Source organism: Lagenorhynchus albirostris, chromosome 19, assembly GCF_949774975.1.
Source record: "Lagenorhynchus albirostris chromosome 19, mLagAlb1.1, whole genome shotgun sequence".
NCBI lineage: Eukaryota > Metazoa > Chordata > Mammalia > Artiodactyla > Delphinidae > Lagenorhynchus > Lagenorhynchus albirostris.
Genome location: NC_083113.1, coordinates 41,842,093 through 41,869,937, shown reverse-complemented (window position 1 = coordinate 41,869,937; position 27,845 = coordinate 41,842,093). Strand labels below are relative to the sequence as shown.

General features: G+C 50.6%; 4 protein-coding genes across 12 annotated transcripts in view; 2 read left to right on the top strand and 2 right to left on the bottom strand.

Annotated features, from left to right (window-relative positions):
* Window positions 1-15,512, top strand: part of GFOD2 (Gfo/Idh/MocA-like oxidoreductase domain containing 2) — a 37,530-nt gene extending 22,018 nt beyond the window's left edge. For 2 of the 6 annotated variants that reach the window (XM_060130052.1, XM_060130054.1), the window contains exons 2-4: window positions 5,006-5,351; window positions 13,953-14,847; window positions 14,945-15,512. In XM_060130052.1, the coding sequence (XP_059986035.1) occupies window positions 5,093-5,351; window positions 13,953-14,847; window positions 14,945-15,035 (1,245 nt within the window). In that variant the 5' untranslated portion in view covers window positions 5,006-5,092 and the 3' untranslated portion in view covers window positions 15,036-15,512. Of the gene's footprint in view, window positions 1-1,669; window positions 1,788-5,005; window positions 5,352-6,252; window positions 6,271-13,952 lie in introns of those variants that run through there. The other 4 variants (XM_060130053.1, XM_060130057.1, XM_060130058.1 and 1 more) reach the window with 4 other exon arrangements.
* Window positions 15,513-18,947: 3,435 nt separating this feature from the next.
* On the top strand, window positions 18,948-27,038 carry ENKD1 (enkurin domain containing 1). 4 transcript variants are annotated; one of them, XM_060132283.1, is made up of 8 exons: window positions 18,982-22,067; window positions 22,297-22,396; window positions 22,493-22,687; window positions 23,255-23,427; window positions 24,433-24,558; window positions 24,658-24,821; window positions 24,922-25,058; window positions 25,148-27,038. In XM_060132283.1, the coding sequence occupies exons 2-8, from the start codon at window positions 22,312-22,314 to the stop codon at window positions 25,306-25,308; spliced, it is 1,041 nt and encodes a 346-aa protein (XP_059988266.1). In that variant the 5' UTR covers window positions 18,982-22,067; window positions 22,297-22,311; the 3' UTR covers window positions 25,309-27,038. The 4 variants fall into 4 exon arrangements, with proteins under 4 accessions (XP_059988269.1, XP_059988267.1, XP_059988266.1 ...); XM_060132286.1 differs by having other exon boundaries at window positions 18,948-22,396; window positions 24,922-25,062; XM_060132282.1 differs by having other exon boundaries at window positions 18,982-22,396.
* Window positions 20,149-21,785, bottom strand: C19H16orf86 (chromosome 19 C16orf86 homolog). Its single transcript, XM_060132288.1, is given in 4 exon segments — window positions 20,149-20,558; window positions 20,662-20,909; window positions 21,242-21,471; window positions 21,681-21,785. Coding segments are annotated over 4 exon segments (993 nt in total).
* PARD6A (par-6 family cell polarity regulator alpha) lies at window positions 25,742-27,671 on the bottom strand. Its single transcript, XM_060132287.1, has 3 exons — window positions 27,428-27,671; window positions 26,830-27,052; window positions 25,742-26,589 (listed from the first exon to the last, which is right to left on the bottom strand). The coding sequence occupies exons 1-3, from the start codon at window positions 27,488-27,490 to the stop codon at window positions 25,838-25,840; spliced, it is 1,038 nt and encodes a 345-aa protein (XP_059988270.1). The 5' UTR covers window positions 27,491-27,671; the 3' UTR covers window positions 25,742-25,837.
* Between the last annotated feature and the right edge of the window lie 174 nt (window positions 27,672-27,845).

Sequence of the window (27,845 nt, the reverse complement as noted above, 5' to 3'; positions counted from 1 at the left end):
TTGGGGAACTAAGATCCCACGTAGGCTAGAACCCAATGGTAGAAATGGTAGAGTGCAGGGAACAAGCCAAGCTCCACAGCCCAGAGAGTAGAGACAGGAGGAGGCAGGAAGCTGACAGGGGTCTGGAGTTAGAGGCAGCTCAAGTCATGCTTATGTCCGTGGTTCACAAAGGCACAGGTGTCCTTCAGGTAGGATCAAGCAGTACTGTAGGATGCTGTACTGTGGCTTCTACAGGCAAACCAACCTGTAACAGAGATGTATACTTCGCACAGTACAGTTGTATCTACGGGAGAAGCAAAAGAGAAGCTGGATCTGAAAATGAAATTAAGAAAACAATTCCATTTACTATAGCATCAAATAAAATAAAATACTTAGAAATAAATTTAACATAAAAGTACTAACTTATACTCTAAAAACTACAAAACATTGTTGAAAGAAATTAGACATCCCATGTTCATGAATCAGAAAACTTAATATTGTTAAGGTGACAACAGTCCCCAAACTGATCTACAGATTCAAAGCAATCTCTACCAAAATCCCAGATTGACAAACTGATCCTAAAATTTATAGGAAAATACAGGGGTCCCATAATAGCCAAAATAATATTTAAAAAGAACAAAGTTAGAAGACTCACACTTACTGATTTCAGAACTTACTATAAGTTCAGGACAGATGTATAGACCAATGGAATAAAATTGAGAGTCCATAAATAAACCCATACATTTATGATCAACTGATTTTCGGTAAAGGTGCCAAGGTCATTCTGGGGGAAAGACTAGTCTCTTCAACAAATGGGGCTGGAACAACTAAATAACCAAATATAGAAGAATAAAGTTAATTAGTATACCGGGGACTTCCAAGTCTGCAGCACAAGCCCAGCTTTCTCTCCAGAGCTTCACACCCATCTATTCTAAGCTCCACAAAACCCACATGACCAAACCTGAACAGAAGCAATAAAGTAAGATGGTGAGAACATCTTACTTTACTATACCTCCCAATTCCTTCCTTTCCCCCATCCCCTAATTTACCTTCTGTCTCCAAGGATTTGCCTGTTCTGAACATTTTATATAAATGGAATCATATGTGGCCTTCTGTGACTAGCTTCTTTCACTTAGCATAATGTTTTCAAGGTTCATCTGTGTTGTAGCTTGTATCAGTACTTCATTACTTGTTGTGGCTGAATAGTACTACTTTGTATGGCTATACCAGATTTTGTTTACCGATTCAGCCGTTGATGGACATTTGGGTTGTTTCTACTTTTTGGCTATTATGATTAATTCTCCTGTGAACATTCGTGTACAAATTTATATGTTAATATGATCTAAAAGGGGCTCAATAAACAACTGTTCCCCACTGTTTAATTCTCCCAGAAAGAAAAAATACACTCATCATCTGTTACTCTGAAGCCATTGTTTTCATCTTGAGTAACTGTCTCCCCAACTTTTAACTGTTTATAGCTAGTAATTTTACAGAGCGTTCTTCTTACTAGGTTATCTAGGTAAGTGTTTTGAAACTCATCTCTTTTGGAGATAACCCTTGAAAGTGACCCTACCCAAAGCTAGACCTGTCTTGAGACTTCTGGATCTTGCAGGGCCTTGTAAGTCATACTAAAGCATCTGGACTTCATACTGAGTCCAATGGGAAGTCACTGACGTGTTTAAAAAGGAAGGGAGTGATGTGATTCCGTTTGCATTTTAGAAAGATCTCTGCGCAGTATGAGGAATGGATGAAGGAAGGAAAGAATGGAAGCAAGAGAGATCAAGTAGAAGGTTGTTGCAGTCATCCAGGTGAGTGGTGCTGGGGGCTAGACTAGGGCAATGGCAGAGGGGATATCAAAGAAGGGGTAGATTTAAGACATAATAAAGAGGGAGGATCAACAAGACTTGATGATGAGTTACCTGTACAGGTAAGGGAATAAAGAGATTGTGATGCTGGCCAGCTTTCTGAGTTGAGGAACTGAGTTGATGATGGTGACATACCAAGAGACAGAGAATACAGGAAGAAAATGTTTGAGGAAAGGTTTATGATAATTATTAAATGCTGACTGTATACTAGATACTTCACTGGGCACTTACAACCGGACCTCATTTAATCTTCACAAAACCCCAGGAGCTAAACAGCATTAGACCTGCTTTTCCCATGAAAAACATTGCATTCAGCTAGGAAGTGGTGAGGCCAGAATTTGAACCCAGATGTCCTGGATGCCTTCACTTTGTGTGTTCTCACCATCTTACTTTACTGCTTCTGTTCAGGTTTGGTCGTGTGGGTTTTGTGGAGCTTAGAATATATGGGTGTGAGGCTCTGGAGAGAAAGCTGGGCTTGTGCTGCAGATTTGGAAGTCACTGGTATACTAATTAAAGCCTGGGACATGAGTAGGAAAAAGAATATGTGGAGCAAGAAGAGAAGAGGACACCTCTGACAGAACCTCGAGAAGCTCAACATTGAAGGAGCTGAGGATAAGAGCAGGGGAGCCTGAAAGTAGTGCTCAGAAATGGCCAGAAAGGTGGGGGGATGGCATGGATGGGGAAGGAAGAGATGTCTATGTCGCTAGTGCTCACAGTTGGGGAAGGAGGTAGTTAATTATTATGGATTTACAAAAGGAATGCCATGTCTCCATTAAACTGACAAATAGGTTGACTGATCTGTGAGGAGATGCAAGTAAAGCAATGTTACGTGGATAAAAGTAGAACAGCATTTGGATATCCAACATTTGGATACAACTTTTTAAAAATTGTGATTTGCAGAAAGTAGTCAGATTTTTTTAAAAGATAATTGGTAGACTAAGGGACTGTAAGGTGTTTATAAAATTATTATTTAAAATGGTACAGGACCTTGGGAGTTCCCTGGCGGTCTAGTGGTTAGGACTTGGCACTTTCACTGCCGTGGGCCCGGGTTCAATCCCTGGTCGCAGAACTAAGATCCCACAAGCTGCGTGGCTTGGCCTAAATAAATAAATAAATAAATTAAAAATAATAATAACTAAATAAAATGGTACAGGACCTGTGGAAAACAGTATGGCAGTTCCTCATAAAATTAAAAACAGATTTACCATATGATCCAGCAATTCCACCTCTGGATATATACCCAAAAGAATTGGAAGCAGAGTCTGGAAGAAGTATTTGTACACCCATGTTCATAACAGCATAATTCATAGTAGCTAAGATGTGGAAGCTATCCAGGTGTTCATGTACAGATGAATGCGTAAGCAAAATGTGGTATATACATACAATGGAATATTATTCAACCTCAAAAAGGGAGGAAATTCTGACATAAGCTACACCATGGATGAACCTTGAGGACATGCTAAGTGAAATAAGCCAGTCACAAAAGGACAAATGCTATAGGATTCCACTTATATAAGGTACCTACAGTAGTCAGATTCATAGAGACATGGTGGTTGCCAGGGGCTGGGGGGAGGGGTTGAAATGAGAAGTTATTGTTTAACGGGGACAGAGTTTCAGTTTTGCAATGTGAAAAGAGTTTTGGAAGTAGATGATGGTGATGGTTACACAACGGTATGAATGTACGTAATACCACTGAGCTGTACACTTAAAAATGGTTAAGGTAGTAAATTTTATGTGTATTTTACCACAGTAAAATAAGAACCAAAAAAAAAAAGAAAGTGATGGTGACGTAGCCTCATCCCTACAGTCTGATTCAGTGGGTCTGGGGTCACCAGTGACTCTATACACAGCTAGTGTGAGGACCACTGGTTTAGCTGAGGGAGTGCTGTGTGGAGAAACCTGAACCCTGCACACACCTAAATCTCACTGTGGTTTCCAAGCAGACTTTTGTTTGGTCTCGTTCTTTATTTCATTTTATAAACCCTTGTGATCAGAAGGAAGAACTCCATAATAAGTAAGAAACATTCAGTGTAGAAAATTTAGCAAAGTTCAGAAAACAAAAATCATCCACAATCCCATCAATGTGAGTAATAATTATTAAATTCAGGTCCTTCTGTTATGTCCTCTATATGGAGTATGGTTATTGATAGAGATATCCTTTATAGTCTCATACATATATACACCTTTTGTGCTTTTTCTGGTTTTGTTTTAAACGAAATTGTTATCATCCTTCACATACTGTTTTCTGTCTTTTCAGTGAATACATGGTGATGTCTTTCAGGTCATTGAGGGCCTTCTACTCATGATTTTCAGTGGCTCTGTAGTGTTATCAATCTAACCCACTACTGTTATTGAACATCTGTCTCATTTCCCAATTTTTCACTATCTTAGTCAACGTTAGCATGGATATTTTTTTTTTTTAGCATGGATATTTTTATATTAAAAATTTCATTCTGGGCTTCCCTGGTGGCGCAGTGGTTAAGAATCCGCCTGCCAATGCAGCGGACACGGGTTTGATCCCTGGTCCAGGAAGATCCCACATGCCGTGGAGCAACTAAGCCTGTGTGCCACAACTACCGAGCCCCACAATGAGAAGCCCGCGCACCGCAATGAAGATCCAGTGCAGCCAAAAATAAACAAATTTCATTCTAAATATCCTTGTTATTGCTGCTGCTGCTGCTGCCAGTTTGGTAGTTGACATTTTTTTTGGTATTTTTGGTTTCTAGTGAACATTTTCCTATGCTTGCTACCCTTAACTTTTAAATTATAACGTGTATAGCACCTAAGTAGTTCTCTTTCGTCTTTTACTGTAATATAACACTCTTCTTTTTCTTCTGTAATATAATATCATAGAATCATGAACTTGTACAAATTAAGGCCCTGGAGTTTAAATGATTTGACCAGAGTCACACCGAAAATTAAGTAACAGAACAGAAATTTGAACCTAGCTTTACTCATTTTTCATCCTTCCTCCTCCTAGTAGATAGATATTGCTAATATCCTTAAGTCTCCATGGGAGAAGCTTCTGCAGCGTTTCAGTTTGGAGCAATATTTCATTTGTCTTTTGTGGCAGAGAACTTGCTGCTTCTGAATCAGCCCAGAAAGTAGCCTCAGCTGAGTGTGCCCTCCACTAACAGTCAGTGTCCTGCTTTCTGTTCCAGGAGCCATGTGTGACCAGGACTGGGGGATGGTCGTACTCATGCTGGAGACTCTTGTGAGGAGATGAGTTGGTGAACAGAGAAGCCAGCATGAAGATGCTTCCCGGAGTGGGCGTGTTTGGGACTGGCAGCTCTGCCCGGGTTCTGGTCCCACTGCTGCGGGCAGAAGGGTTCACGGTGGAGGCCCTGTGGGGGAAGACTGAGGAGGAGGCGAAGCAGCTTGCCGAGGAGATGAACATCACCTTCTACACCAGCCGGACCGATGACGTCTTGCTGCATCAAGACGTGGATCTGGTGTGCATCAACATCCCCCCTCCGCTTACCCGACAGATATCTGTGAAGGCTCTAGGTACGGACAGCCAGGCCATAGCAAGGGCAGAGTGCGCCTCCCTCTCAGTGGTCCTTGAGTGACACTGCTCTCCTCTGGGCCTGGGTGGTCCTTTTTGGGCCTGGGTCTGGGACAGCACTCATCCCTGAAGCAGTGCCGAGGGAGGGCACGTTGGGAGGCCTATGGCTGGGGGAGGAAATGCTCCAGTGGCTGGGAGACATGTAGCGTTCCCCACCTCCAATAAGTAAATCCCTGAGCAAAAATTAAGCAAATGTCTTTCGAGTTGGCCTGTCACAGGGGTTAGAGATTATTACATTTCAGGCATTGTAAAGTTTGCCTCTGTGAAGTCAGAGTTCAAAGACCTGGGCACTGGGGAATTGGCTGTGATTGATGCATTTGTTCTTCCATTTCTGTGGCACGCAGCACCACAGAAAGGAGAAGAGGATGTGTATCAAGGCTGCCATTTCTCATATTTTGTCAGTCCTTGACTGGATTGAGCACACACCCTTCCCGCCAAGCTTTGCCATTTTGTATGCCAGAGGGTGGGAAGGCTCTCTGACAGCGCTGGGTTTCCCTGACAGGATCCACAGATCAGCCTGCTCACATCTCTGCTCCCTCCGGAAATAGTTTGCTCGGCCACCTCCTGCCCCTGGCTGGGCATGGCTTGGTGCACCGTTCTCCTGCAGTTCCTGTTGGGCTTCTCTTTCCTGTCAACTGTAGAAAAATTATTCTCTTTGTCTTATATAGGAATCAGAATCTACTTTAATAGGAAAACAAACCAGTAAACATTCATCCAGCAGTTTTTTTAAAAATGGCTCCTGTGTGCTAGGCACTGTCCTGATGTCGTTCTTGACATTCAGAGCAGTGTTGGATTGGAGCTGTCTCTGCTTTCAGATTTCACAGTCCAGTTGAAGAGACCAGAAGTTACACACATTGCAAGGTAAATGAGAAAAGACTTAAGTAACAATTCAGGTAGCATATAATTAATTGACAGAGTAATTGTTTTATATAAGGTGATGGGAGCCAGGTGTCTCTCTGATGCAGTCAGAGATCTGTGGGTCCAGGAACTGATATGCCGTGAGGCTGACCGCCACTCCTTCTGGCCACTACCATGGTGGAGGGTCCAAGGCTCTGCTGCTTGTCTCTCCCGTAGTCTGAGGATAAGAGGGTGTCTGTCACCTCTAGCCCAGTGGGTTGGAGAGGATAAGTGTTCATTGAAGTGAGCAGGAATAGCAGTCTGTCTGGTTGTTGATTTAGGGCATGTAAGTTTTGGCCAAAAATTATAGATGGTTTGTCTTTTTCCAGAGACCTCCCTCTGAGGATGTGTGACATTGGAGCTATTCACTGGCCCTAGATTTTTAGGGCAGATAATGCTCCCAGATTGGGTTTAGAAGTAGACTTAAGCCAACACTTTAACAGAGGGCTGGTTCAAGGGAATCAAGCTACCATGGTCACTTGACTTCTCACCATTCCTTGTGGCATGAATGCAGGTTGGTGAGGCTGGGTGTGTGCAGAGGCAGAGTGCTAGAGACTCTGGTCGCCTTCTTGAACTTTAGGGTCCCCACAGAGGCCATTTCTGAGCTGTGTAAGAAGAAAGAGGAAACCCCAGAGTTCTTTGGGCCCAAGCCTGCTGTTTTCCTGGTACAGGAAAACATTGGACTTTGGGCCATTTAATATAAACAGGAAGGACAGGGATGACCAGAAGCTTCTGGGGTCTTGTATCCCAGCCCTCAGTGAAGTAAGGCCATCAGCCTTCTCTCCACATCTCTGTTGTCAGGAAGGAGGAGGGTATGAATGAGGGTCTTTGGTCTGTTCTTGCAGGTACATGACCACAGGGCCAATTTGGTTGGGCTGGGAGAGCCCTTGTCAGCTGGACCTGCCCTCAGGCACTGCCCACTTAGGCCCCAAAGGAGTCACTGAGCCTGTTGTGACCATGAAGTTGACTCCCTGTGTGCTTTCTTTCTTTTTTTTTTTTTAAGTGAGAATTCTGTCTTAATTTTAACTTATATGGAAGAGGGTATGAGAACTCCTCCAGTTTTCCCAAATGACTTGGTGTGAGTACACGAACTGCTGTAGGTAGAGCACCAAACTGACCTTGACATCAGACCCCACTTCTGACCCTATTTCTGTCCCTCTCAACCTGTGTGGGCCCCTGTGAAATGAGGGTATCGTTCAGCCTTTCCAGCATGATATATGACTGCCTCTGAGTACTGACCGAGAAAGACACTGGCATCACGTTACAAGGGAAAGCCAGGCTTTCCTGTTGTCCCACATGGAACAGCAGATTTGTTTAAATTAAATTCACATCAAAAATAAATGGTAGGCATCTCCTCTGGATGTTCGTTAGGTAAGTGTTCACTGAGTTGAATGTAGCTTAGAAATGGAACTAAGCGTTCTGAGTCATCTCAAATGTGAAACACTTTTCTGTAGGTTGGAGGACTATATATGTATATATCTTTATAAATATATATTTATGGCCGCATTGGGTCTTCGTTGCTGCGCGTGAGCTTTCTCTAGTTGCAGTGCGCAGTCTTCTCATTGTGGTGGCTTCTCTTGTTGTGGAGCACGGGCTGTAGGTGCACGGGCTTCAGTAGTTGCGGCACGCGGGCTCAGTAGTTGTGGCTCGTGGACTCTAGAGCACAGGCTCAGTAGCTGTGGCGCACCCGCTTAGTTGCTCTGTGACATGTGGGATCTTCCTGGACCAGGGCTCGAACCCGTGTCTCCTGCATTGGCAGGCAGATTCTTAACCATTTTGCCACCAGGGAAGTCCCTGGAGGACTGTATTTAAATTAATGCCTCAAAAGCATGACCCATTCTTTCCTCCTGTAATGTAAAGCTCTGGAAGGAGCTCCTTCTTGGACCTCCCTCCCACCCGCACCCCCCCATCCCACCCATCTAGCTCATCACAGAGTACCGAGCTGAGCTCCCTGTGCTATACCACAGGTTCCCACTAGCTATCTGGTTTACACATGGTAGTGTACTTATGTCAAACCTAATCTCCCAATTCATCCCATCCTCTCCTTCCCCCACTGTGTCCACACATCTGTTCTTTATGCATCTCTGTTCCTGCGTTGCAAATAGGTTCATCTGTACCATTTTTCTAGATTCCACATGTATACATTAATATACAATATTTGGTTTTCTCTCTGACTTACTTCACACTGTATGACAGTCTAGGTCCATCCATGTCTCTACAAATGACCGTATTCTGTTCTTTATTATGGCTGAGTAATATTCCATTGTATACAATGTACCACATCTTCTCTATCCATTCATCTGTCGATGGACACTTAGGTTGTTTCCAGGTCCTAGCTATTGTAAACAGTGCTGCAGTGAACATTGGGGTACATGTGTCTTTTTGAATTATGGTTTTATCAGGATCTTATTTTCTACTTTTGTTTGACTTTTCATTTTCTTCCACCTCAGATTTCATCCGTGTGGCTTTCCCATGAATTCCTTAAAGGAGAGGGAGGGACTCTAATGTTTTATTTCTCAACTTAGAAGTGGTTCAGAAAAATTTTAATGTACAAAGTGCCCCACCATTTTTGCCATAGTTGAATGTTTTCTTAAATCTGTCACTAAAAGCTAAGTTTCTGTGCCCAGTTCTTGGCACTTGTGTGCTTCATTAGAAAAATGCTGGGTTTGCCAATCCTTTCCCCATGGGCTCTTAAGATAACAAGGGATCATTCCTCAAGCAGCCTGACCCAGAAAATATAATCCCAAGAACACCAGTCCCTTGGGATGCCTTCCCTGACCCCCAGTCCAGATCAGGTCCCTGCTATATCTTTCATATTAACATTAATATCATCTTCATTGCATTTATCACAAGTGCAATTCTACTTGTATTCATAGGATAATTTGATTAATGGCTTTCTCTCCCACTAAACTGTAAGTTGTCTGAAAGCAGAGATCATGCCTGATGTTGTGTCCTCTGAGCTTAGCACAGGGCCTGGCACACTGGTTGAATGGAAGTGTTCACAAATTCTACCTGTGCAAGCCCAGTCTGCTGGTGTGACTCAGGGAGCAGACAGGGGCTTGTGACCCAGGAGAGACTGGGCTGCGGGCAGCAGTGATTCTGTCTGGTGGCTATCAAACTTTCTTTTCTAAGTAGCAGAACATTCTTTGTTTAAAAAAAAAAAAAGGCAGAATCCATGGATTTTGTAAAACATAAAAGTGTTGATTTTTCTGGGGCTGCTTCTCTTCCCTGCTGTTTGAAATCATTTGTCTAGTCCCACACCTCTAAAGAGCGAAACAGCGGTGTCCCAGAGCTGTGAACCTGTGGTGCGTTACTAAGGAACAAAGAGGTGGTTTGGGGCAGCTTCTCAGGGCACTTTACTCCTAGGTCATCTGGGGAGTACTCCTAGGTCGTCTGCAGAGCATGAGCTGGAGAGAGGCTTGCAGTCTGGAACTTGTTCAGCCTCCAGAAGATCTGAGCTAATGGCACTCGGCATCCATGCTTTCCCCATTCCCTGGAGACAAAAGTGGTTTTCAGCTTCTCTAATATCTCGTTGATTTCCTAACAGGAAAGCTAGATAAACTTAAATAAACATGTCTTTCAAGGCAATGCCACTCTTCCTAAAGGTACAGGACCTGTGCAGCTGGCCTGCAGGAGCCTGGTTTAACTCAAGATGGCCTTTAGCTCCCACACTAGTAATACTACTGGGTCCCAAGTTCAAAAGCTCTCTTACTGTTCAGGCTCGAGAAGGAAGGCCTCTTCCCCTTCCCTGACCTCTCGTGGCATGAAGTAAATATTACTTACTCTAGTTTTATCACCACCAAACTCTCAACAGCCACAGGAGTCCTTTTCCTCCCAGCCCACCTCCTCTCCTCCCCACATTGCAGTGTCCACCCCAACCCCTGCTGTGCATAGTTGTAGCAGGAAACCTCTGGGTTGGCCAGAGCTGCAGCCAAGTGGCCAAATTCTCACCCAGTACTGTGGTTCTCCTGTCCCTAATCCTAAAATCCCACAAGTGTGGGGAAGCACTGGAGACCCTGCAAGAGCAGATAGTGATAGCAGTTAGGTGCTACTCTCCTTGTAGGGCCCCGCTCCAGCTCTGGACCCCTGTGCAAGGACCTCTCCCCTTGCCTTGTCCCCCTGCCCTTTCCACACTGCTCCCCGCCTTGGGCATGTAACGCTTGGCTAGCCGTTCTCCTGTTGTCCTGCCAGTACCTGTTGTAAAGCTTTGATTACTGTTTAGAGAAGAGCAGGAGATTTCAAGAGTTTTGTAAAGTGAAGAGATTGAATTGGGTCATAGGCTACACATGTGTTCCTTCTTGCCGCAGCACTGAGCTTCGTAACACTGGGAGTTCATGCCCGAGAATCCCATATGTGCAGATGGCAAATGCTCTGTGGGGTTCTTGAGGGTCAGGGTGGCAGGGGAGAGGGTAGAAAGTGAGGGGAGCTTGGAAGGATTGGCCAAAGGCACCAGATTATCTCCTGTGGGCTTCGTCAGGATGTGAGCTTCCGAAGGACTGGTCTGGGCCTAACTCTATGAGAGGCCTGATAAAAAGCACATAGAATAAGAAAACTCATCTATGTTCATGTTGATCTTTAAACTTCTTTATAAAAATTAAAATTTCAAAATATTGAACATTGATATTATTGGCCTGGAAATGTAGCTTCTGTGTGAGTCTTAAAATCTGAGTCACAGTGGACCCTTTTTTTTCCTGTATTTATGACATCTGCCGGGTCTGTCTCATGGTGATGGTTATAAAATGTACCGGTGACAGAGCTGTGCCGGGCTGAGCGCTTTACATATACTGCCTCACTTGACTTACTGTTCTACCCTGCATGGTAGATGTGACTCTCCTTTTACAGTGTAGTAAACCAAAGCCCAGAGAGGTTTAGAAATGTCCCAGGTCATGCAGAGAACCAGAATTTGAATCCCAGAGTGGCTCCAAAGCTCGAGTTTGGCACCAATAAATGGCCCTTTCTGAGCAGCCAGCTGTCCTGGGGCCCCATTGTTTCTGTTGCAAGGTGGCCAGACAAGTTCCCCTCCTGAGCCTGTGTGAACAGAATCCATCAGAAGAAGCTACACCCAGGGACTTTCCTGGTGGTCCAGTGGGTGGGACTCTGCGCTCGCATCGTGGGGGGCCCAGGTTCAATCCTTGGTTAGGGAACTAGATCCTGCATGCCGCAACTAAGAGTTCACATGCTGCGACTAAGAATTCTGCATGCTGCAACTAAAAAAAAAGATCCCGCAGGCCACAACGAGGATCCTGTGTGCGCAACTGGGACCCAGCGCAGCCTAAATTAATAAATAAATATTTTTTATTTATTAAAATAAAAAATTAAATAAAAATGTAAAAAAGAAGAAGCCGGACTTCCCTGGTGGTGCAGTGGTAAAGAATCCGCCTACCAGTGCAGGGGACATGGATTTGAGCCCTGGTCCTGGAGGATCCCACATGCCGCGGAGCAACTAAGCCCATGTGCCACAACTACTGAGCCTGCCCTCTAGAGCCCGCGAGCCACAACTACTGATGTCTGTGCGCCTAGAGCCCGTGCTCCGCAACAAGAGAAGCCACCACAATGAGAAGCCCACGCACCGCAATGAAGAGTAGCCCCTGCTCGCCGCAACTGGAGAAAGCCCATGCGCAGCAACAAAGACCCAACGCAGCCAAAAATAAATAAATAAATAAATAAAATGTATTAAAAAAAAGAAAAAAGACTGAGGGAGACCAGTTAAGTTACCATTGCAATAATCCAGGCAAAAAAGTGTGGTGACTTGGATGAGGAAGGTGGCACTGGTGGTAGTGGGAACTGGTGAGATCCTGGATGTAGTTTGAAAGCTAAGCCAACAGGATTTACTGATGATTGAAAGTGGGATGGATGTGAGTGACATCCGTGATTTTGGCTTGAGAAACGGGGAGAAATGAATCGCCATTGACTGAGATGGAGAAAACTCAGGGAAGGGAGTATCAAGAGCTCAGTTTGGGATTCCAACCCTAAACATACCCCACCACCTTGAATGTCTTTGTGAGTGAGCGACCAATTATCTATCCAATTTCCTACATTTCTTATCGACCCTGTGTAAACCCTCCAACCTGTTTCCTGGTGTGCACTCAGGACTTTAGGAATCCCAGCCCTTTCCTCAGTGCCTTTGCACATGCAGTTTCCTGCCTGGGTGTCCTTTCCCCCTTATGCTCCCTGGAACATTTGCTTCCTTAAAGATCACCCTGGCGGCACTCCCCCATGAAGTCTTCCCTTATTCTGCTATCTGTACCAGACCCTTGAGCTTGTTCCCTCAAGAAGCCCATGACTTCTTGGGTGAATTGAGGTCGTGGAATTTGAGTTGCACCCCAAGGGCAGTGTCTGTGGAATGAGTAATGGAATAACTGGATGTCTTCACCCTTCCCTAGCTTGCTGTACCCCCAAACCTGTGTGTGTCCAGTCCATACGACTTCTTGGGCTTTGTAAGTTTTCTGTTGAAGATACTAGCATAAGACTTTCTTCTGCTTGAACCATCCCAAGCTCACAGGAATGCTCCAGGAGTTGGTGTCTTTTGGCTGTTCGTACCCTCATGAGCTTTCATCTCATGATGTGGAGGAGTGTTGACCCCTTCCTTTTCCTCGTGTGGGAGCTGCTCAGTCCTCTTGGTCTCTCTCTTCAGGGCTTTGTCTAGCTTTGTTTTGCTCTCTGGGTGCATTCCAGCTGCGATGTACTCAGAACAGGCATGAGACAGAAAGGATGTTTTCTCTCCCTTTCCCCTCCTACTGGAGCCAAGCATTTTCGGGCCTTATGACTACACTAACTTGTTGAACCAGTGTTTTCAGAGGACAATCTGCGAGGAATCTTAGAGCCCTTTCTGCAGTTACAACTGAGAATGCCAAGCTCATCCCCTAGAATATAGATTTGATTTTCTTACCCCAAGCTGATGATCTAATAAATGCATAAAGGTACATAAGCATGTCCAAGAAGCATGTCCACCTCTCCAGCCCACTTGTATTAGGCAGTGTTCTCGAGATAAACAGAACCAGGAGGATGTATATTGAGAGAGGGAGGTAGAGATTTATTTTCTAAAAACTGATTCATGCTATTGTAGGAGCTGACAGATCTGAAATCTGCAGAGCAAATCTGAGTTCCAGCAAGAGGTGATGTTGCAGACTTGAGTCTGAAGGCAGTCTGGAGGCAGAATTCCTTCCTCTTCAGGGAACTTCAGTCTTTTTTCTCAAGGCCTTCATCTGATGAGTTGAGGCCTACCCACATTATGGAGGGTAATCAGCTCTACTCAGTCTACTGGTTTAAATGTTAATCAGATCTAAAGATATCTTCCCAGCAGTGTCTAGACTAGTATTCGATGGGCACCATAACCTAACCAAGTTGACACATAAAATTAACCTTGTACCACCTCTCTACCTCCCACTCCTGGTTTGCACCTTCTGCCTCTACTCCTTTCATTTTTCCTTTAAGAACTTGCTTCTCTTTCTCAAGCCCATAACTCTTTCTCAAGTCCCAGTCACTGGGTACTGTTTTCATCCAAGCTGATCACCTTTCCTCTTGTCCCAGGTCACCACCTGGTCTCAGGCAGCTTTCCTGAGTCACCTGCCTTCCAGAAATGGGTTTTCTTTTCCCAGTGTAAACCCCTTGGGACTTTGAGATTTCCTGCTGTGTTTTATTCTCAGGCATTGGGAAGAATGTGGTTTGTGAGAAGGCAGCAACCTCGGTGGATGCCTTCCGGATGGTGACAGCCTCGCGCTACTACCCTCAGCTGATGAGCCTGGTGGGGAACGTGCTGCGCTTCCTGCCTGCCTTCGTGCGCATGAAGCAGCTGATTGCCGAGCACTACGTGGGTGCAGTGATGATCTGTGATGCCCGCGTCTACTCGGGCAGCCTGCTCAGCCCCAACTACGGCTGGATCTGTGATGAGCTCATGGGCGGTGGGGGCCTGCACACCATGGGCACCTACATTGTGGACCTGCTGACCCACCTGACTGGCCAGAAAGCCGAGAAGGTACATGGGCTGCTCAAGACCTTTGTGAGGCAGAATGCAGCCATCCGTGGCATCCGGCATGTCACCAGCGATGACTTCTGTTTCTTCCAGATGCTTATGGGTGGGGGTGTGTGCAGCACAGTAACACTCAACTTCAACATGCCAGGCGCCTTTGTGCACGAGGTCATGGTGGTGGGCTCTGCGGGACGCCTTGTTGCCCGGGGAGCTGACCTCTACGGGCAGAAGAACTCTGCCACACAAGAGGAGCTGCTGCTGAGGGACTCGCTGGCTGTGGGCACGGGGCTCCCCGAGCAGGGGCCCAAGGATGTCCCGCTGCTTTACCTGAAGGGCATGGTCTACATGGTGCAGGCCCTGCGCCAGTCCTTCCAGGGGCAGGGGGACCGCCGCACGTGGGACCATACCCCCGTCTCCATGGCCGCCTCATTCGAGGATGGGCTCTACATGCAGAGCGTGGTGGATGCCATCAAACGGTCGAGCCGATCCGGGGAGTGGGAGGCTGTGGAGGTGCTGACGGAGGAGCCCGACGCCAACCAGAACCTGTGTGAGGCGCTCCAGCGGAATAACCTGTGAGCCTGCACGTGGGCTCCCTGCCACGGGGCAAAGGGTGAGGGAGGAGCTGTGATGGGAGGGCTTGGTTATAGCACAGTGTCTTTCATTTGATAGGTCAACTTGGGCAGAGTTGAATTCGGGTGAATCTGAAGGTGGCCCCAGGAGAACGCCCCCTCCAGTGCTCATTTACTCCTCAGACTGGTGAGGCGGTGCCGTTCCTATTGCCATGGCTGAGAGGGCCGGCACACTGCACAGGGCGGAGCTGCCCCCAGTGTGTGAGCAGTTCCAGCAAAGGCTTGACTTGGGGGCTTCATCAGCCTATTTGTGGTCTTAACTGGATGAGAAAGCACAGCAAGGAGCCAGCTTGGCTTGATTCCTCAGGCCTGAGGAGAAATGACAAGAGGCCTTGTTTCCATGCCCGTCCTGGGCTGGGGCATCTCAGGAATGGTGAGGGCAGGAAGTCATCCCTCAGGGATCTGCACCTGCCCTCGCTCCCATGTGACCAAGCCCTTCCGGCCTGCAGGCTGCCCCTTCCCTGGCGGGGAGGAGGGGTTCTGTAGTAGATGAGCTCTCAGGGGCTGTTGACCTAGGGCAGAGGGCCCCTGAGTTGGCAGAGAGGAGACAAGGGAGAGCTCTGGGACATCTGATAAATGTTAATAAATCAGAAAGTCTGACACTGTGATATGTGGTTGTTGGTTGTTTGTTTGGTAGATTGGGTTTCTTTAATAATGAAAGGCTTGTTGATTGTTGTAGATTTGTTTCTATTTTTCTCTTTCCTTGTGGCTCTATGGCAGCCCTGACCTGCTCTGGATCCTTCACTATCTAGCGGGACACACAGGCTCCTACCACTGTCTGCCCTCATCTCCTGGCTTATTCCTTGCAGCTGAATCCCTCTGGAGCCCTCCAAGAAGTCTTTCCTCAGCAAACAGGACTTAAGACTTCAGGGGGCCAATCAGGCCTGACGTTTAAGGGGAGATAGTGGGAGAGTTCGAGGTCTCCCTGGGCTGGAGGTCAGGAAGGGTTCTGTTCTTGAAACCAAGGGGTTGGCTCCAGAGGAGCCCTGGGAGAGGAGGGGTGAGGAGTGGCCCCAGGGAGGCTAGACGGGGTGAACTGGAGGAAGGCGCTGCCCCTCGGAAGCATTGTAGCCGGGGTGTAGCTGAGCACTGCCTGGCCTAGCCAGCCAGTCTCCAGCTCTGCTTTTACTAACCTGTTCTCCCCACAGGAAGAGGCTTTTAACCCTGTCAGTCAGAGGCAGGTGGGGCAGGATGGTGGGAAAGGACACATCGACTCCTTTGTTCCTCTACCAGAATTAAGTCTGGACCAGACTTTCCCCTTCTCTAAGCTTCCCTCTTTCTGGCCTGCTGTGGACTCCTCACCAGAAAGAGAGAGGCTCAGAGAGGGCTCCCTCTTCCTCCTGGCACCCTTTATAGGAGTCACCAGGCCTATTTTCCTGTATTGTCCTGGTTTCAGACCTTGTCTTTGTGAGGTAAAATAACAGTGGCTAGTGTTGGGGTGTACTTACTACATATTGGGGCCCCAGGGATAGATGGTTCACGTGTATTATTCTATTTAATATCCAAACCACTCTACGAGGTACTACTATTAATATTCCCGTTATTCAGAGCAGAGAGGGGCAAAGTTACTTGCCTCCTGTAAGTTATAAGTGACAGAGCTAGGAGCCTGGTCAGGGTCCTCTTACTACAGAGCCTGACCCTGAACTATTCCTTCCTTAGTGCCTGTGGCATCTCAGACTCTTGAGTGCCCAGGCATTGCCCTTCCCGGCTCGGGTCCTCATCCAGGTTACATTCCTCTCTACAGCAGGAATCTCAGCCTGGCCTGAACTAGTAGGTGGACTGTAGAAAGAACCCCACCAGGCAGGATGCTGTAGAGGTGAAGGAGGAGAAGCTGCTCCCTTCTTCCCGGCTCAGCTCCAGGTCATCCTTCTGTGTGTTAACAGGATGTTGAGATCCCCCCTAAATTTGGGTATTGACCAAGAAAGCACATGCATCCATTGCATCCGACTCAGATGCTCTTACTTAAGAAAGGGCCATGTTATTGACCCACAGTGGCACTTAGGTTTTATAGGACTGCAATAAAACCTCTGGTTTACAAAGATGGATTCCGACCAAGTCCTGGGGCCGACTGTACATGGGCTTAGGGCAGAGCTACTCTTGAGGACCCAGGTCCTCTGTTGGTACTCTGCAGAACCTAGGTCCATGGCCATCCCTCAGACATCTTTACCATCTTGTATCTCTTGGATTGGTGTGGGGGAGGAGAGATACCATGAAGTGGCCCAGATGCCTGTTCCCAAGGAAGCCAGGAGGGTTCTGGTTCCCAGAGGTGACAGTCAACTGGTTCCAGGCTTGTCCTGCAGCTCCCCCTCCTGGAGGAAGTCAGCATCACCTTCCAGGACCTGTTTCCCAAATCTCAGGATCTTCCTTGGGTCAAAATAAAGTTTTTCCAAGCCAATGAAAAGGCAGTTAGCTTTTCCTCTCTCTTACAGCAAGCAGAAGAGAGCTTCCAGAATACCTTTTGCTTATTTTCCAACCCCCAACCAAATCTAGGCCTCGCACTCACCCAGACAATGGCAGCAGCCTCCTCACCTCCCTATCGCCAGTCTTTCCCTTCCTTATTCGGCCCTTCACGCTGATGCCCAAGCAACCTCTCCAAAACGTCAGGCCAATATCCCTCGTTGCCTACACCCAGCCTGGTCTGATAGCCAGGCCTCTGCTTCAGCCATGCTAAATGGCCCTCCTACATGGGGCTGACATCTTCCACACTAGTGAGGCTTCATCCCTGGCATATCCTCTGATTGGAAGGCCACCCAACTCTCTCCTTCAGGAAGCAGCTGGAGAGCTGCCTCTTCACTCCTGCAGGCAAAGTGGCAGTCACCCCCACTACCTGTGGCGCCACAGCTCTGGTCCTCAGCCCTTCCGTTATCACGTCTCCTTGAATTATGCTGCCTTAGCATTACACACTTAGAGTGAGCTTCTAGGAGTGGTAGTGGTGTCTTGTTCCTTTCTGTGGCTACTATCACCCACCCTGCTTAGACAAGCCTGACAAGTGAGTAAGCCCTCAGGAAACAGACTGACTCTTCTGTGGTTACTGAGTATTTCCTACGTCACCTGTGAAGAAATAGGAACAGATCTTCCTTATCAGTGCTGGCCTGACCGACACGTCCAGCCCTGGAGACCACACAGAGAAAGGAGATGCTCATCCTTCTTGGGTCAGGCCATAGCCAGAGAGCCCCCAGTTTCAGAGATCTTCAGGGCTCAGGAAAGGGCAGGCCCTCCCTGGGCCCCAGGGTGTGGTCTCATGCAAGGCCACTCCTTTGCAGGCCTCTGCTTCCTCAGCCATAAAGTCAGGAGATCAAACTCAGTTATCTTGAAGAGCCCTCTACCTCTAAAATTCCTGGAGAATTCGTGCTCATCCCTATGGACAGCGTTTCAGTCTGCATGGTCCCTGTAGAAGTATCTCCTAGCTCAGTCAGGTCACTGCCCAGGGAGAAGTGTGGGCAAAAAAATAAATGTCCTGATCCCACGGCTTGCCCTGAGGCCTTGTCATGGGGCCAGTGAGCATCCAAGTGACCCTTAAAAGAGGGAACAGCCTGGGATTATGCCCATTTTCTTCCTATTTCCTCCATATGGGCCTGCCCACCCCCTCCCTTCCTGGATGGCCAGGCCATTCTTACAGGGGCCCCCCCATATGGTGCTGGACTTTGGATGGCCTCAGCCTTTCAGATCCTAACCTGTCCCTCTCTGCAGCTTCCTTGGCTCCCCACCTTGGTCTCCTTATCTTGGTGCCTTTCATGGGGCCCCTCTGTTAGGTGGATGCGGTGCAATGACACATGGCCTTGGGGAGTTCACAGTCTAATCCCCGAAATAGTTATATAACCCACAGTGGTAGTAGCGTGTAGATGCTACAGTGCAGGGCAATACAGCACTGGGTGCTGCCTGGCTCAGCAGGAAGCAAGGCGCCGTGAGTCTTCAAGGGTACATGTTATACTAGCCGGGTTGAGGGTGAAGAAATAAAGGCATTTTAGGCAGGGGAAGCCCCACAGGCAGAGAGGGAAGGTAAGAAAAGGTGTAGTTGGTCAGGGAATTACAGGAAGCCACTAAAAAGTTTTAAGGTAGTTGGGGTAAAACGAGCAGGGTGCTAGAGGGGTAGCAACACCATCAGGGGTTCAGGAGTGTGTAGCAGAATCATTGGGTGGGTTGGTGGGGCAAGGGCCCACCGGCAGGGAGACTAGTGAGCTCTCACCTGGAGATGACAGTGTCCCAGGCAAGGGTGCTGACGGGTGTCCGAGAGATTCTCTGTCTGAGAGGGTAGATTCACCTGCCTTCATGCCTGATTAGCTGGCAGGAGTCAATGAGCAAAGAATAGGATGGGGTCTGGGGTGATATCAGGATTTTGGCTTGAACAACTGTGTAGATGAGAAGCAGGAAGAAAAGCAGGTTGGAGGGAGGAGAAATCCATTTAATCTGGAATTCCCTGTGTTTACGATGTCTGAGGGACATGCAAGAGGACCAGGAGGCAGCAGGATAGGGGCTTTCCAAAATGGCCAGCACTGGCCCCCTCTTCCCAGAGACCCCTGAGGATCAGGCGCCGCAGTCATCCAGTGGCTCAGCCACAGGGGTCCAAAGAGAACATTCACCTCTACCACCACCCCTTGCCTGCCAGAAAAAGGCACCAATTCCTCTGTCACCAGGGGCCACTCTGGGGGCAAAGTCTGGTCCAGCTGTGAGAGCTGCCCCTCCTGGGACAGGCAAATGAACTCTGCCACCTCAGAAGGAAGATTCCAAGTGTTGGTCCCCTCAAGGTCAGATCAACGCAGGCCCCTTCCCTGGGAGACAGGGAGCAAGGCCAAGCACCCGCTTCCCATGACGTGACAGTTCTTTTCCTTTCTCTTCCCCAAGTTCTTCCTTACCAACCGCCTTTCCATCCCCACTGTTATCTTGTCTGACCTTCAGGTTCATCTGAGGAGGTTTTAAATGCACAGAACCAGGCCCCGCCCCTGCAGATTCTGATTCATTTAGGCCTGGGGTAGTGCCCAGGAATCTATATTTCTGTCAAGTTCTTGGGCAATCCAGTTCACTCTACTGGGGAATCCTCCACCCTTCTTCCCAGCCTCTCCCTCTTCAGGCATCTTATTTGGGGGATCACAGTCTGAGAAAAGGAAAAACGTTTATTTTTAGCAAACCCAAGATCCCAAATAGGGGTAGGGGCAGAATCCCCTCTTCCACCTGAGTGCCTAGGGCCATAGACTGCTGCTCTGGTTCAGGCTTGGGAGAAGGGGAGCCCCCAGTGGGGCAGGACAGTCACTTGTACTGAGGAGAGGTTGGGGGTGCAAGTGGGGCAGCGCAGACACTTAGCATCTTGTTGGTGTCCACCTGAGTTGACTTGAGCATCTCAGCCTTGAGGCAACCGCTGACGCCCAGGCTGGGCAAACCCCCAGGCTCCTCGCCAGCTTCCTCTCCCAGGGGAACCAGAGTGTAGGTGGGGGTCATGAACATATTGGGGCAGGGCAAAGTGAGGCCTGAGCCCAGCTCACCTGCCGTGGGCAGCAAGGCCTACAGTTGTTCCACACCTGTCTCCTTGGGGATGAGGGCCAGCTCCGACTCAGGCTTCACCTCAGCCTCGGCCTCCCTGTCCCCCTCCCGTGCCTGGTTCAGCTCAGGGTTGCAATAGTTGATGTACTGGTACAGGGGCCGCAGGCGCTGGGCCTTTCCTGCAAGGACCCGGGGCAGGGCAGGTGCTGGAGCGCCAAGCTGTGCCATGTCAGGGGTCCAGCAGGCGGGGGATAAAGGGAAGGCCCGGGGAATGCCACTCACGCTCCAGTCCTAAGGTCTCTGAGGACACAGACACTGTGCTGGCCACCACAGGGAGCACTGGGGTTCCCACACTCTTGCGCTTCTTGGCTTTTTTGTGCTGTTTGGCAGACGGCAAGGGCTCACTCTGGCTACTCTCCCGCTCCTCCCTCTGCAGTGGCATCCCCTGTGGCAGCTCAGCTTCAGCCCTAGGATGGGCTTGGTGGCTAGGTCCTGGGAGGCTAGGGGACAAGAAGTCCTGAGGAGCCAGCCTCCAGCCTTGGCTCCTGTGCCCTGTCCTAGGGAATAGCCCTGTCTACCTACCACCCCAGGCCCAGATTCTTGTCCCTTTCCTGGTCAGTGAGGCCCGGGGCTGGACAGGGGCCAAGAGCTCATGAGTTCAGCCCCTTACAAGGCTTTGAGACTCCCTCTCTGGATGTTCCCTACATCAGAGCTCTTGAGGGACAGAAGAGGGGAGGAGTGATGGTGGTGACAGGGGATAAGTATGTACACTGCAGGAATGCCCGATTTAGGAATCCTACGGAATCCACCCCCATTCCACCTCCCCAGCCCTTCAGCTTCTTCCCTCTGAAAGCCCCCTCACTTGACCAGCTTCCTCTTCAGACCATGACTGGTCCTCACAATGGAGGCCATAGGCCTGGGGCCTTTCTCCTCTAGTGCCTGCACCTCTGGCTTGTGCCTCTCTTCCTCCAGCTTGAGTCTTTCCTCCTGGATCTTTGGCTCTGAGACTGGCCCTGTTGGACACTTGTCTTCACCCTGGGTTTGGCAGGCTTCATGGGCTGGCACTAGGCACTGGTCTGCCATAACTGGACACTAGAGGTGACACATAGGTAACTGGTCACCATGGCCAGGCAAAGGATACAGGGATCAGCCATTAGATACCAAATACAGATGAAGGGCACCAGCCCATGCCCCTCCCAGGCTGTGGAGCCTGTCCTGGCAGTTAGGGGGTCATTGCACAGAAGCTGGTCTCCTAAAGCTCTGTGGCCAAGTGTTTGAAGGCTAGACAGCCTAATGGTCACCTCAGAATTCTGCGCATGGCCACCAGGCACCTCCGTAAGCTGTGACTGTCCCAATGCTGTTCCCTCTTGGGCCCCTGGCCGCTTCTCAGTCCCTGCTGAGGCCATGGCTGCGGAGGATCAGTGCATACTCGACGGTTGCTTGGGGGACGTGGGGGGTGGGAGGTGGAGGGCGGACCCTAGACTGGTAGACCGTGAGCTGACCCCGGAGAAGGGCCGGGTTGCGAAGGGCAACTGGCAGCCGGTCTGGCCCCACCCTCAGCTGGAACTACAAGCCCCAGAAGGCTTTGCGCCAGGGGGCATTGGCCCCTGACCTCAGGGACGGAAACCATTGTTACCTGGCAACAGCAAAGAGGTCGGGTGGCGGCAGTGGGCGGTGAAACTGCTTGGGTGAGTACCCTGCCCGGGTGAGGAGGGGCTGCCAGCGGGGCAGGGAAGTGGGCTGAGAGCGGAGGTGGCGAGCGCAGGCCAGGGTCGGGAGGCGGGGCGAGGGCCAGGAACGCAGGCAAGGCGGCACAGCTGGGGTCAGGGCCCGGGTCCAGGGAGGAGGTACTGGGCTGAGGAAGAGGGTTCGGGGCCGGAGATGCGTAGCCCGGCAGGCCTCGGTGCATTGTTGCAGAAGGACGACGGCGGCATGTGCGAGGGTCCTTCCCGCATCTCGGGGCCCATCCCCCCAGACCCTACGCTCTGTCCTGACTACTACCGGCGGCCGGCCTCGGGTGAGTTGTGGGGTGCCTCACCCTGGCGAAGCCAGAGCAAGGGTCGGGCCCAGCTCCACCATTGAACTCTGCGCTCCGCCCCGTCTGGCCTCTCAGCCCAAGGGCGCCTTGAGGGAAGCACGCTGAAGTTGGGCCTGCTGACTCCGGACCCCGACCTAGACGCCACCCCTCCCCGCGGACCCCGCATCGGTCCCGGAGCCCGAGAAATCCTGGAGCGTGGCCGGCGCGGCGTGGGTGGCGTGCTGCTGCAGCTCGGGGGTATTTCCCTAGGCCCAGGGGCCTCTCCCAAGAGTAAGTTCTGGACAGAAGGGACGGGGCGAGTCTGAAGTCAAAGCTGAGATCAAAAGCAGCTGCTTCTCCTTCCCTGAGGAAGGCTTAGGCTTTACCTCTCTGACTGTTAGTTTCCCCGACTATAAAAGTCCTCTCTTCTTCCTCGCAGGAGAGGACTAGATGAGGTATCCCCCAGAAAACCCATAGCTCAGCTTCATTAATTCATGCATCAATGGAAGGTTGTTTCTTGAGTGTCTCCTGTGTGCCAGGCCCTATAGGTGCTAGGAAAACAAGGTTGGAGAAGAGCATCATCGAATCAAGATGAGAGACAATAAATAAGTGAACTGGTGAATATGATATGCAAGATGATTAATGGTATACTTCGCAATAAAAAATGTAGAAAATCATCAGGAATAGAAGAAGATAATTACTGTGTGAGGAAGGGAACAAGGTGACGAGGTGGACTTAGATGGAGATGTCAGGGAGATCCTTCTGTGGGAGGCAGGGTGTGGGCCTGTGTGTTCTCTGTTGTGAGTTGGATTGCATGGGCTGTATGTAGGGCAGAGCCTGGCAACATCTTTTCCCCAGGGAAGGACCCTAAAGACCATGAGAAGGAGAACCTGAGGCGGATCAGGGAGATCCAGAGGCGCTTCCGTGAGCAGGAGCACAGCCGGGAGCAGGACCAGTCCAGGCCCCTGAAGGCTCTCTGGCGCTCACCCAAGTATGACAAAGTGAAGTCCCATGTCAAGGCCCAGCTGCAGGTACCTGCCTCAGGCAGCCAGAAGTATTGCCCATCTTTTTGACAGTTATACTCTGATCTGAGTTATGAGGAGGGTGGAAAACCGCAGGGAACTAAGGTAACAGGGGACTAAGAGATAGCTGGTTCTGCTGCAGAGTGGGGCTGGGGGGCTTTCTCAGAAGTGATGATGGCTGGGTGATTCTGAGGGGCAAGTAGGAATTAGGCCAGGGGAGGATGGAGGAGAACATTCTATAGAGATGGAACCTCACGGATAGAAGTCCTAAGACCAGAGGGAGTGTGGGCAGTGGGGATGCTGTGTTCAATTCACTGTGAGGGAAGAAGAGCGTGAGGTTAGGCCAAGAAGTCACCTGTACCCACATCATAAAGGGCCACATAATCCACTTCTTACCTTTATTTCTAAGGACAATGGGAAGGGCAGGGGCAGGGGTATGTATGGTGGTAGGATTCTATCTGGGTAGATAGTGGCACCACTTCTCTGTCCACGGGTCTGAGACGGAGAGGCAGGATTGAGAGAAAAGACAATAAGGTCATATGTGGATGTGTTGAATCAGGAGTATTTATGGGACTCGCAGGGAGTGGGAATATGTCCAGCAAGCAGGTGGAGAATCAGATGCGGATGTCAGGAGTGAGACCCAGGAGTTATTGAGGATCTGGCAGAGGACGATGAGACCAGGGAAGTGACCCTGGATTTGAGGGCTTGGAGACCAGCTGTTGGTGACCTTGGTGGGGACAGAGCCAGAAATCTTGGCTAGGAAGGAAAGAAAAAAGAAATGGTGGCTGAAGCCAGGACTGAGATAGAAGGAGGGGTATTTGTTTTCTTAAAGATGTGAGAAACACACATGTTTAAATGCTGATGAGGAGAAGTCCTTCATGACGAAGGAGGCCAATTCCAGAGGACTGGTGATAGAGAAAGATCCTGAAAGGCAGAAAGGGCAGAGTCTTGGTCTTATGGCTTGAGACCCTGACCTCAGCCTGACTGATCCCTCTGCTATGCCTTGGCCTACAGGAGCCCAGCCCTGCCTCTGGGACAGAGCCTGCCCATTTCCTGAGGGCACATTCCCGTTGCGGCCCTGGGTTCCCACCACCCCGTGTCCCCAGTCCCCAGCTAACCCCACCAGGTCCCAATGCTAAGGTGAGAGGATGTGTGAGGGCTGGGAGGTAGGGCAGGGATCCTGGGGAGGTTCAGGGGCACAACACAGTGCTACCTCATCATGCTTGCCATGTCCTGCAGGGCCCAGGCCCAAGTGTGGACTTCATTACCCACAATGCTCGCACTGCCAAGAGGGCCCCCCGGCGTCATTCTCGCTCGCTGCAAGTCCTGGCACAGGTGCTGGAGCAGCAACGGCAGGCCCAGGAGCACTACAACGCCACACAGAAGGGTCACGTTCCCCATTAGTAGGTCCTACTGCCCAACACCCAGGGTAAGGGACACTTATGGTGGGTGGGAGCCAGCATCTGCCCTGGGATTATCAATCCTGAGTCTGTTGCATCGCAGCTTGTTGGAGCGGAGGGATCTGTGGCGGCAGGAGGCTGAGGCCCGTCAGCACAGCCAGCCGGACCCGGCCATGCCGCCTGGCCACACTTGCATGCCTGAGAACCAGCGGCTGGAGACACTGAGCAATCTGCTCCAGAGTGAGTATGTGGCCAAAGGAAGCTGGATGGGGAACCCACTGGGGACCATGCTCCCCTGCCCAGCACTTACTGTTCTGGGGCCCCTGTAGGCCAGAGCCAGCTGCTGCATGAGCTGGTGCTCTTGCCTGCTGGGGCGGATTCACTGAGAGCCCAGAGCCATCGTGCTGAGCTGGACCGGAAGCTGATGCAGGTAGAGGAAGCCATCAAGATCTTTTCCCGCCCCAAGGTCTTTGTGAAGATGGATGCCTGAGCCCTTTTATGGGGATAGAGTCAGGGGTCTCACTGAGGATCGCTACATGGTTATAAAGGGCAGGACTGGGCCCCATCATAGAGTGGAGTTCGAAGACAGGAGCAGTGGGTGGGCAGTATCCCCAGAGCACTCTTCCCAGTCACTGGTGGCTGTGGAAGGGCCATCCCAGCCTCTTAACCCCTTTGTCAAAATTAAACTTTTTGTACACAGTGGAGTTTGTTTCCATAAGAGCTTTTCTCACCCTAGAAATGCCAAGCCTGGTGTCCTTCCTGCTGATTGACTACAGGAAGGTTTCTCTGCTGCCCTTATCACTCCTCCACTCCTGCCTCATGTCCAGGCCAGAAGGCAAGATTGTGAGATCAAGGAGGAGGCTAGGGCTGGGAAACAGAAGGACCATAACTGCATTTGTAGAAAACCTTTAATGTTCCCCAGACTGAGAGGGCCCCATGAGCAAGCTAAAAAACCCCACTGGGGAAGTCCCTGCCATGTCCCAGCAGCCGGGAAGGGCAAGGGGCTGCATCTTTGCCTGTCAGAGGCTGAAGCCACTACCATTTCCTTGAATGCTACTCCCCCAGCCAGAGCTGGCCTGCTCCTGATCATCCAGGGAGGGCAGAGAGCTGCGGGCATCAGGAAGTAGGCGGCTTGGGCGCAGGTCCCAGCATGGAGGCCCTTGAGACAGCCCATTGGAACAGGGAGGCTCGCGGTTCTCAATGATCAGATCGCTGCTGTCATCGTCGCTATCAGGCTCAGCAGGCCCAGGCCCAGCAGAAGGAGGCCCTGTCAGACGCCCAGATGCCCCACGCACCACATTATTGCGCTGATTGGCTGGCTTGACAGTGACAATGAGGTTGTGGCTGTTCGCGACCATCATGTCTGTTACTTGGTCCAAGGTCTTCCCAGCTACCTCAATGCCATTGACCTCGAGGATCTCATCACTGACTGCCAGCAGCCCTGTACTCTCAGCCAGGCCCCCTCGTACCAGGCGGGAGATGAAGATGCCTGGAACCCGTTCCAGGCCCTGGGGAGCTACGCGCACACTCATGCCATCTCGGATGTAGAAACCCAGGGGGCGGTCGGAACCATGCTTATGCAGCCGCACCCGTCGGTGGGTCTCAGGCAGTAGGTCCACATCTATGACTGAAGAAACCTGGCGGAAATCTTGTGGCAGGCTGATTAGCAGGGGTGGCCGCGTGCGCAGGGATGCCACTGGCCGAAGTAGGAGCCCTTTCTTGCGCCGCTGCAGAGAGTTGGAGGCAAAGGCCAGGCCACTGGAATCAGCTTCTGCTGCAGGAGAGGGGGACGCTGAGATCAGAGACCCTGCTTTCCCATTTGGGCCCTTTTCCATCAGGCCAAGGCCTGAGGAAGGGGGCACTGTAGCTACTTCCTGCCACTTGGAGGTCAGGCCAAGGGCAGGGACTGCAGAGGGTGAAGCCTGGGCACACTGGGCATGGACTAACCCTTCTAGACTTGCCCTGTCACCCTACCCCACAGAGGCTGCCCACTGTACCCCATCCTCCTCACCCCGCTTCTGCACTAGCAGGCGCAGCGGCGGGGGCCCACTGGCCAGGGCCCGGTGCAGGCTGTCGTCGTTGGTGAGGGGCAGTAGGTTGCCGTGAGCATCCGTATAGCCAAGCAGCACGTCCAGGCCCGGGATCTGGTGTACCACACGCAGCAACCGAGAGAACTCTTGGAAGCCGCTCACCGAAGCGCGGGGCAGCGCGAAGCGTCGGAACTCGGCATCAAACTGGAGGCCGGGGTGGGGGGGCGGGGAGGGGTTAGGATGGAGTCCGTTCCCTTTCTCACCACGGGTCCGAAGGTGGCAGGGGTGAGAAAGACAGGGGGGGGCTTCACAACAGCTGCAGCCTTGCACCCAGTACAAGGGACGCTGTCCAAGGTCTTCTCCCCGCCCTCAGGTACCCAGGCCACAGAGGGACTCTTGAGGCCGGCAGTAGAAGGAAGGAGGATGGATGGGGGAAGGCGAGAAGAAAAGCCGGAGAATGGGACGTGGAGGATGGAGGAGAGAAAAAGGTGGTGGGGACCAAGGAGTCAGGAAGGGGAGAATGAGGGAATTGGAAGCTCCTAGGGCCGAGGCCGGAGCCGGGGCTGGAGGGGCCCTTACTTTGCTCTTCACCTCGACGATGCTGTCGGGACTGCGTGCCGGAGTCCTCTGCGGCCTGGCCATGGCGGGGCCAGGCGGGCCGGGGATGATGCCCCAGGCGGACCGCCGAGGCGCAGGTGCACAGCCCGGCCGGCCCGCGCCGCCCCGCCCCTGGCGGTAGCACTCGCCCCGCCCTCCTGTCCGGACCGTGACGTCAAGAGGGCAGCGACGGGGAGTTGAACGCGGAGTCCACGTTTCCTAGGAAACGGAGATAAGGGTGGGAGAATCTTTGCGTCCTTCTACGTCATTACGCTACGGTCCCCGCGTCCCGGGAATCTGGGGGAGGGGCTTGGCCAATCCGAGGGGGGAGAGAGGGAAGTATTTGTTGAATGCTGTGTACTTTTTTGTAATTTATCATGTTAATCTTTTTTAAAATTAA

What these genes read in the sequence shown, in the direction of transcription:
- ENKD1 (XM_060132282.1), top strand. Translation starts at nt 22,261, where the DNA reads ATGCGTAGCCCGGCAGGCCTCGGTGCATTGTTGCAGAAGGACGACGGC. An exon ending in CCCAGGGGCCTCTCCCAAGA is followed by an intron (nt 22,688 to 23,254) that starts GTAAGTTCTGGA and finishes TCTTTTCCCCAG; the next exon opens with GGAAGGACCCTAAAGACCAT. An exon ending in ACTGAGCAATCTGCTCCAGA is followed by an intron (nt 25,059 to 25,147) that starts GTGAGTATGTGG and finishes GGGCCCCTGTAG; the next exon opens with GCCAGAGCCAGCTGCTGCAT.
- PARD6A (XM_060132287.1), bottom strand. Translation starts at nt 27,490, where the DNA reads ATGGCCAGGCCGCAGAGGACTCCGGCACGCAGTCCCGACAGCATCGTC. An exon ending in TCGTCGAGGTGAAGAGCAAA is followed by an intron (nt 27,053 to 27,427) that starts GTAAGGGCCCCT and finishes CCCGGCCTCCAG; the next exon opens with TTTGATGCCGAGTTCCGACG. An exon ending in CCTGCTAGTGCAGAAGCGGG is followed by an intron (nt 26,590 to 26,829) that starts GTGAGGAGGATG and finishes CTCCTGCAGCAG; the next exon opens with AAGCTGATTCCAGTGGCCTG.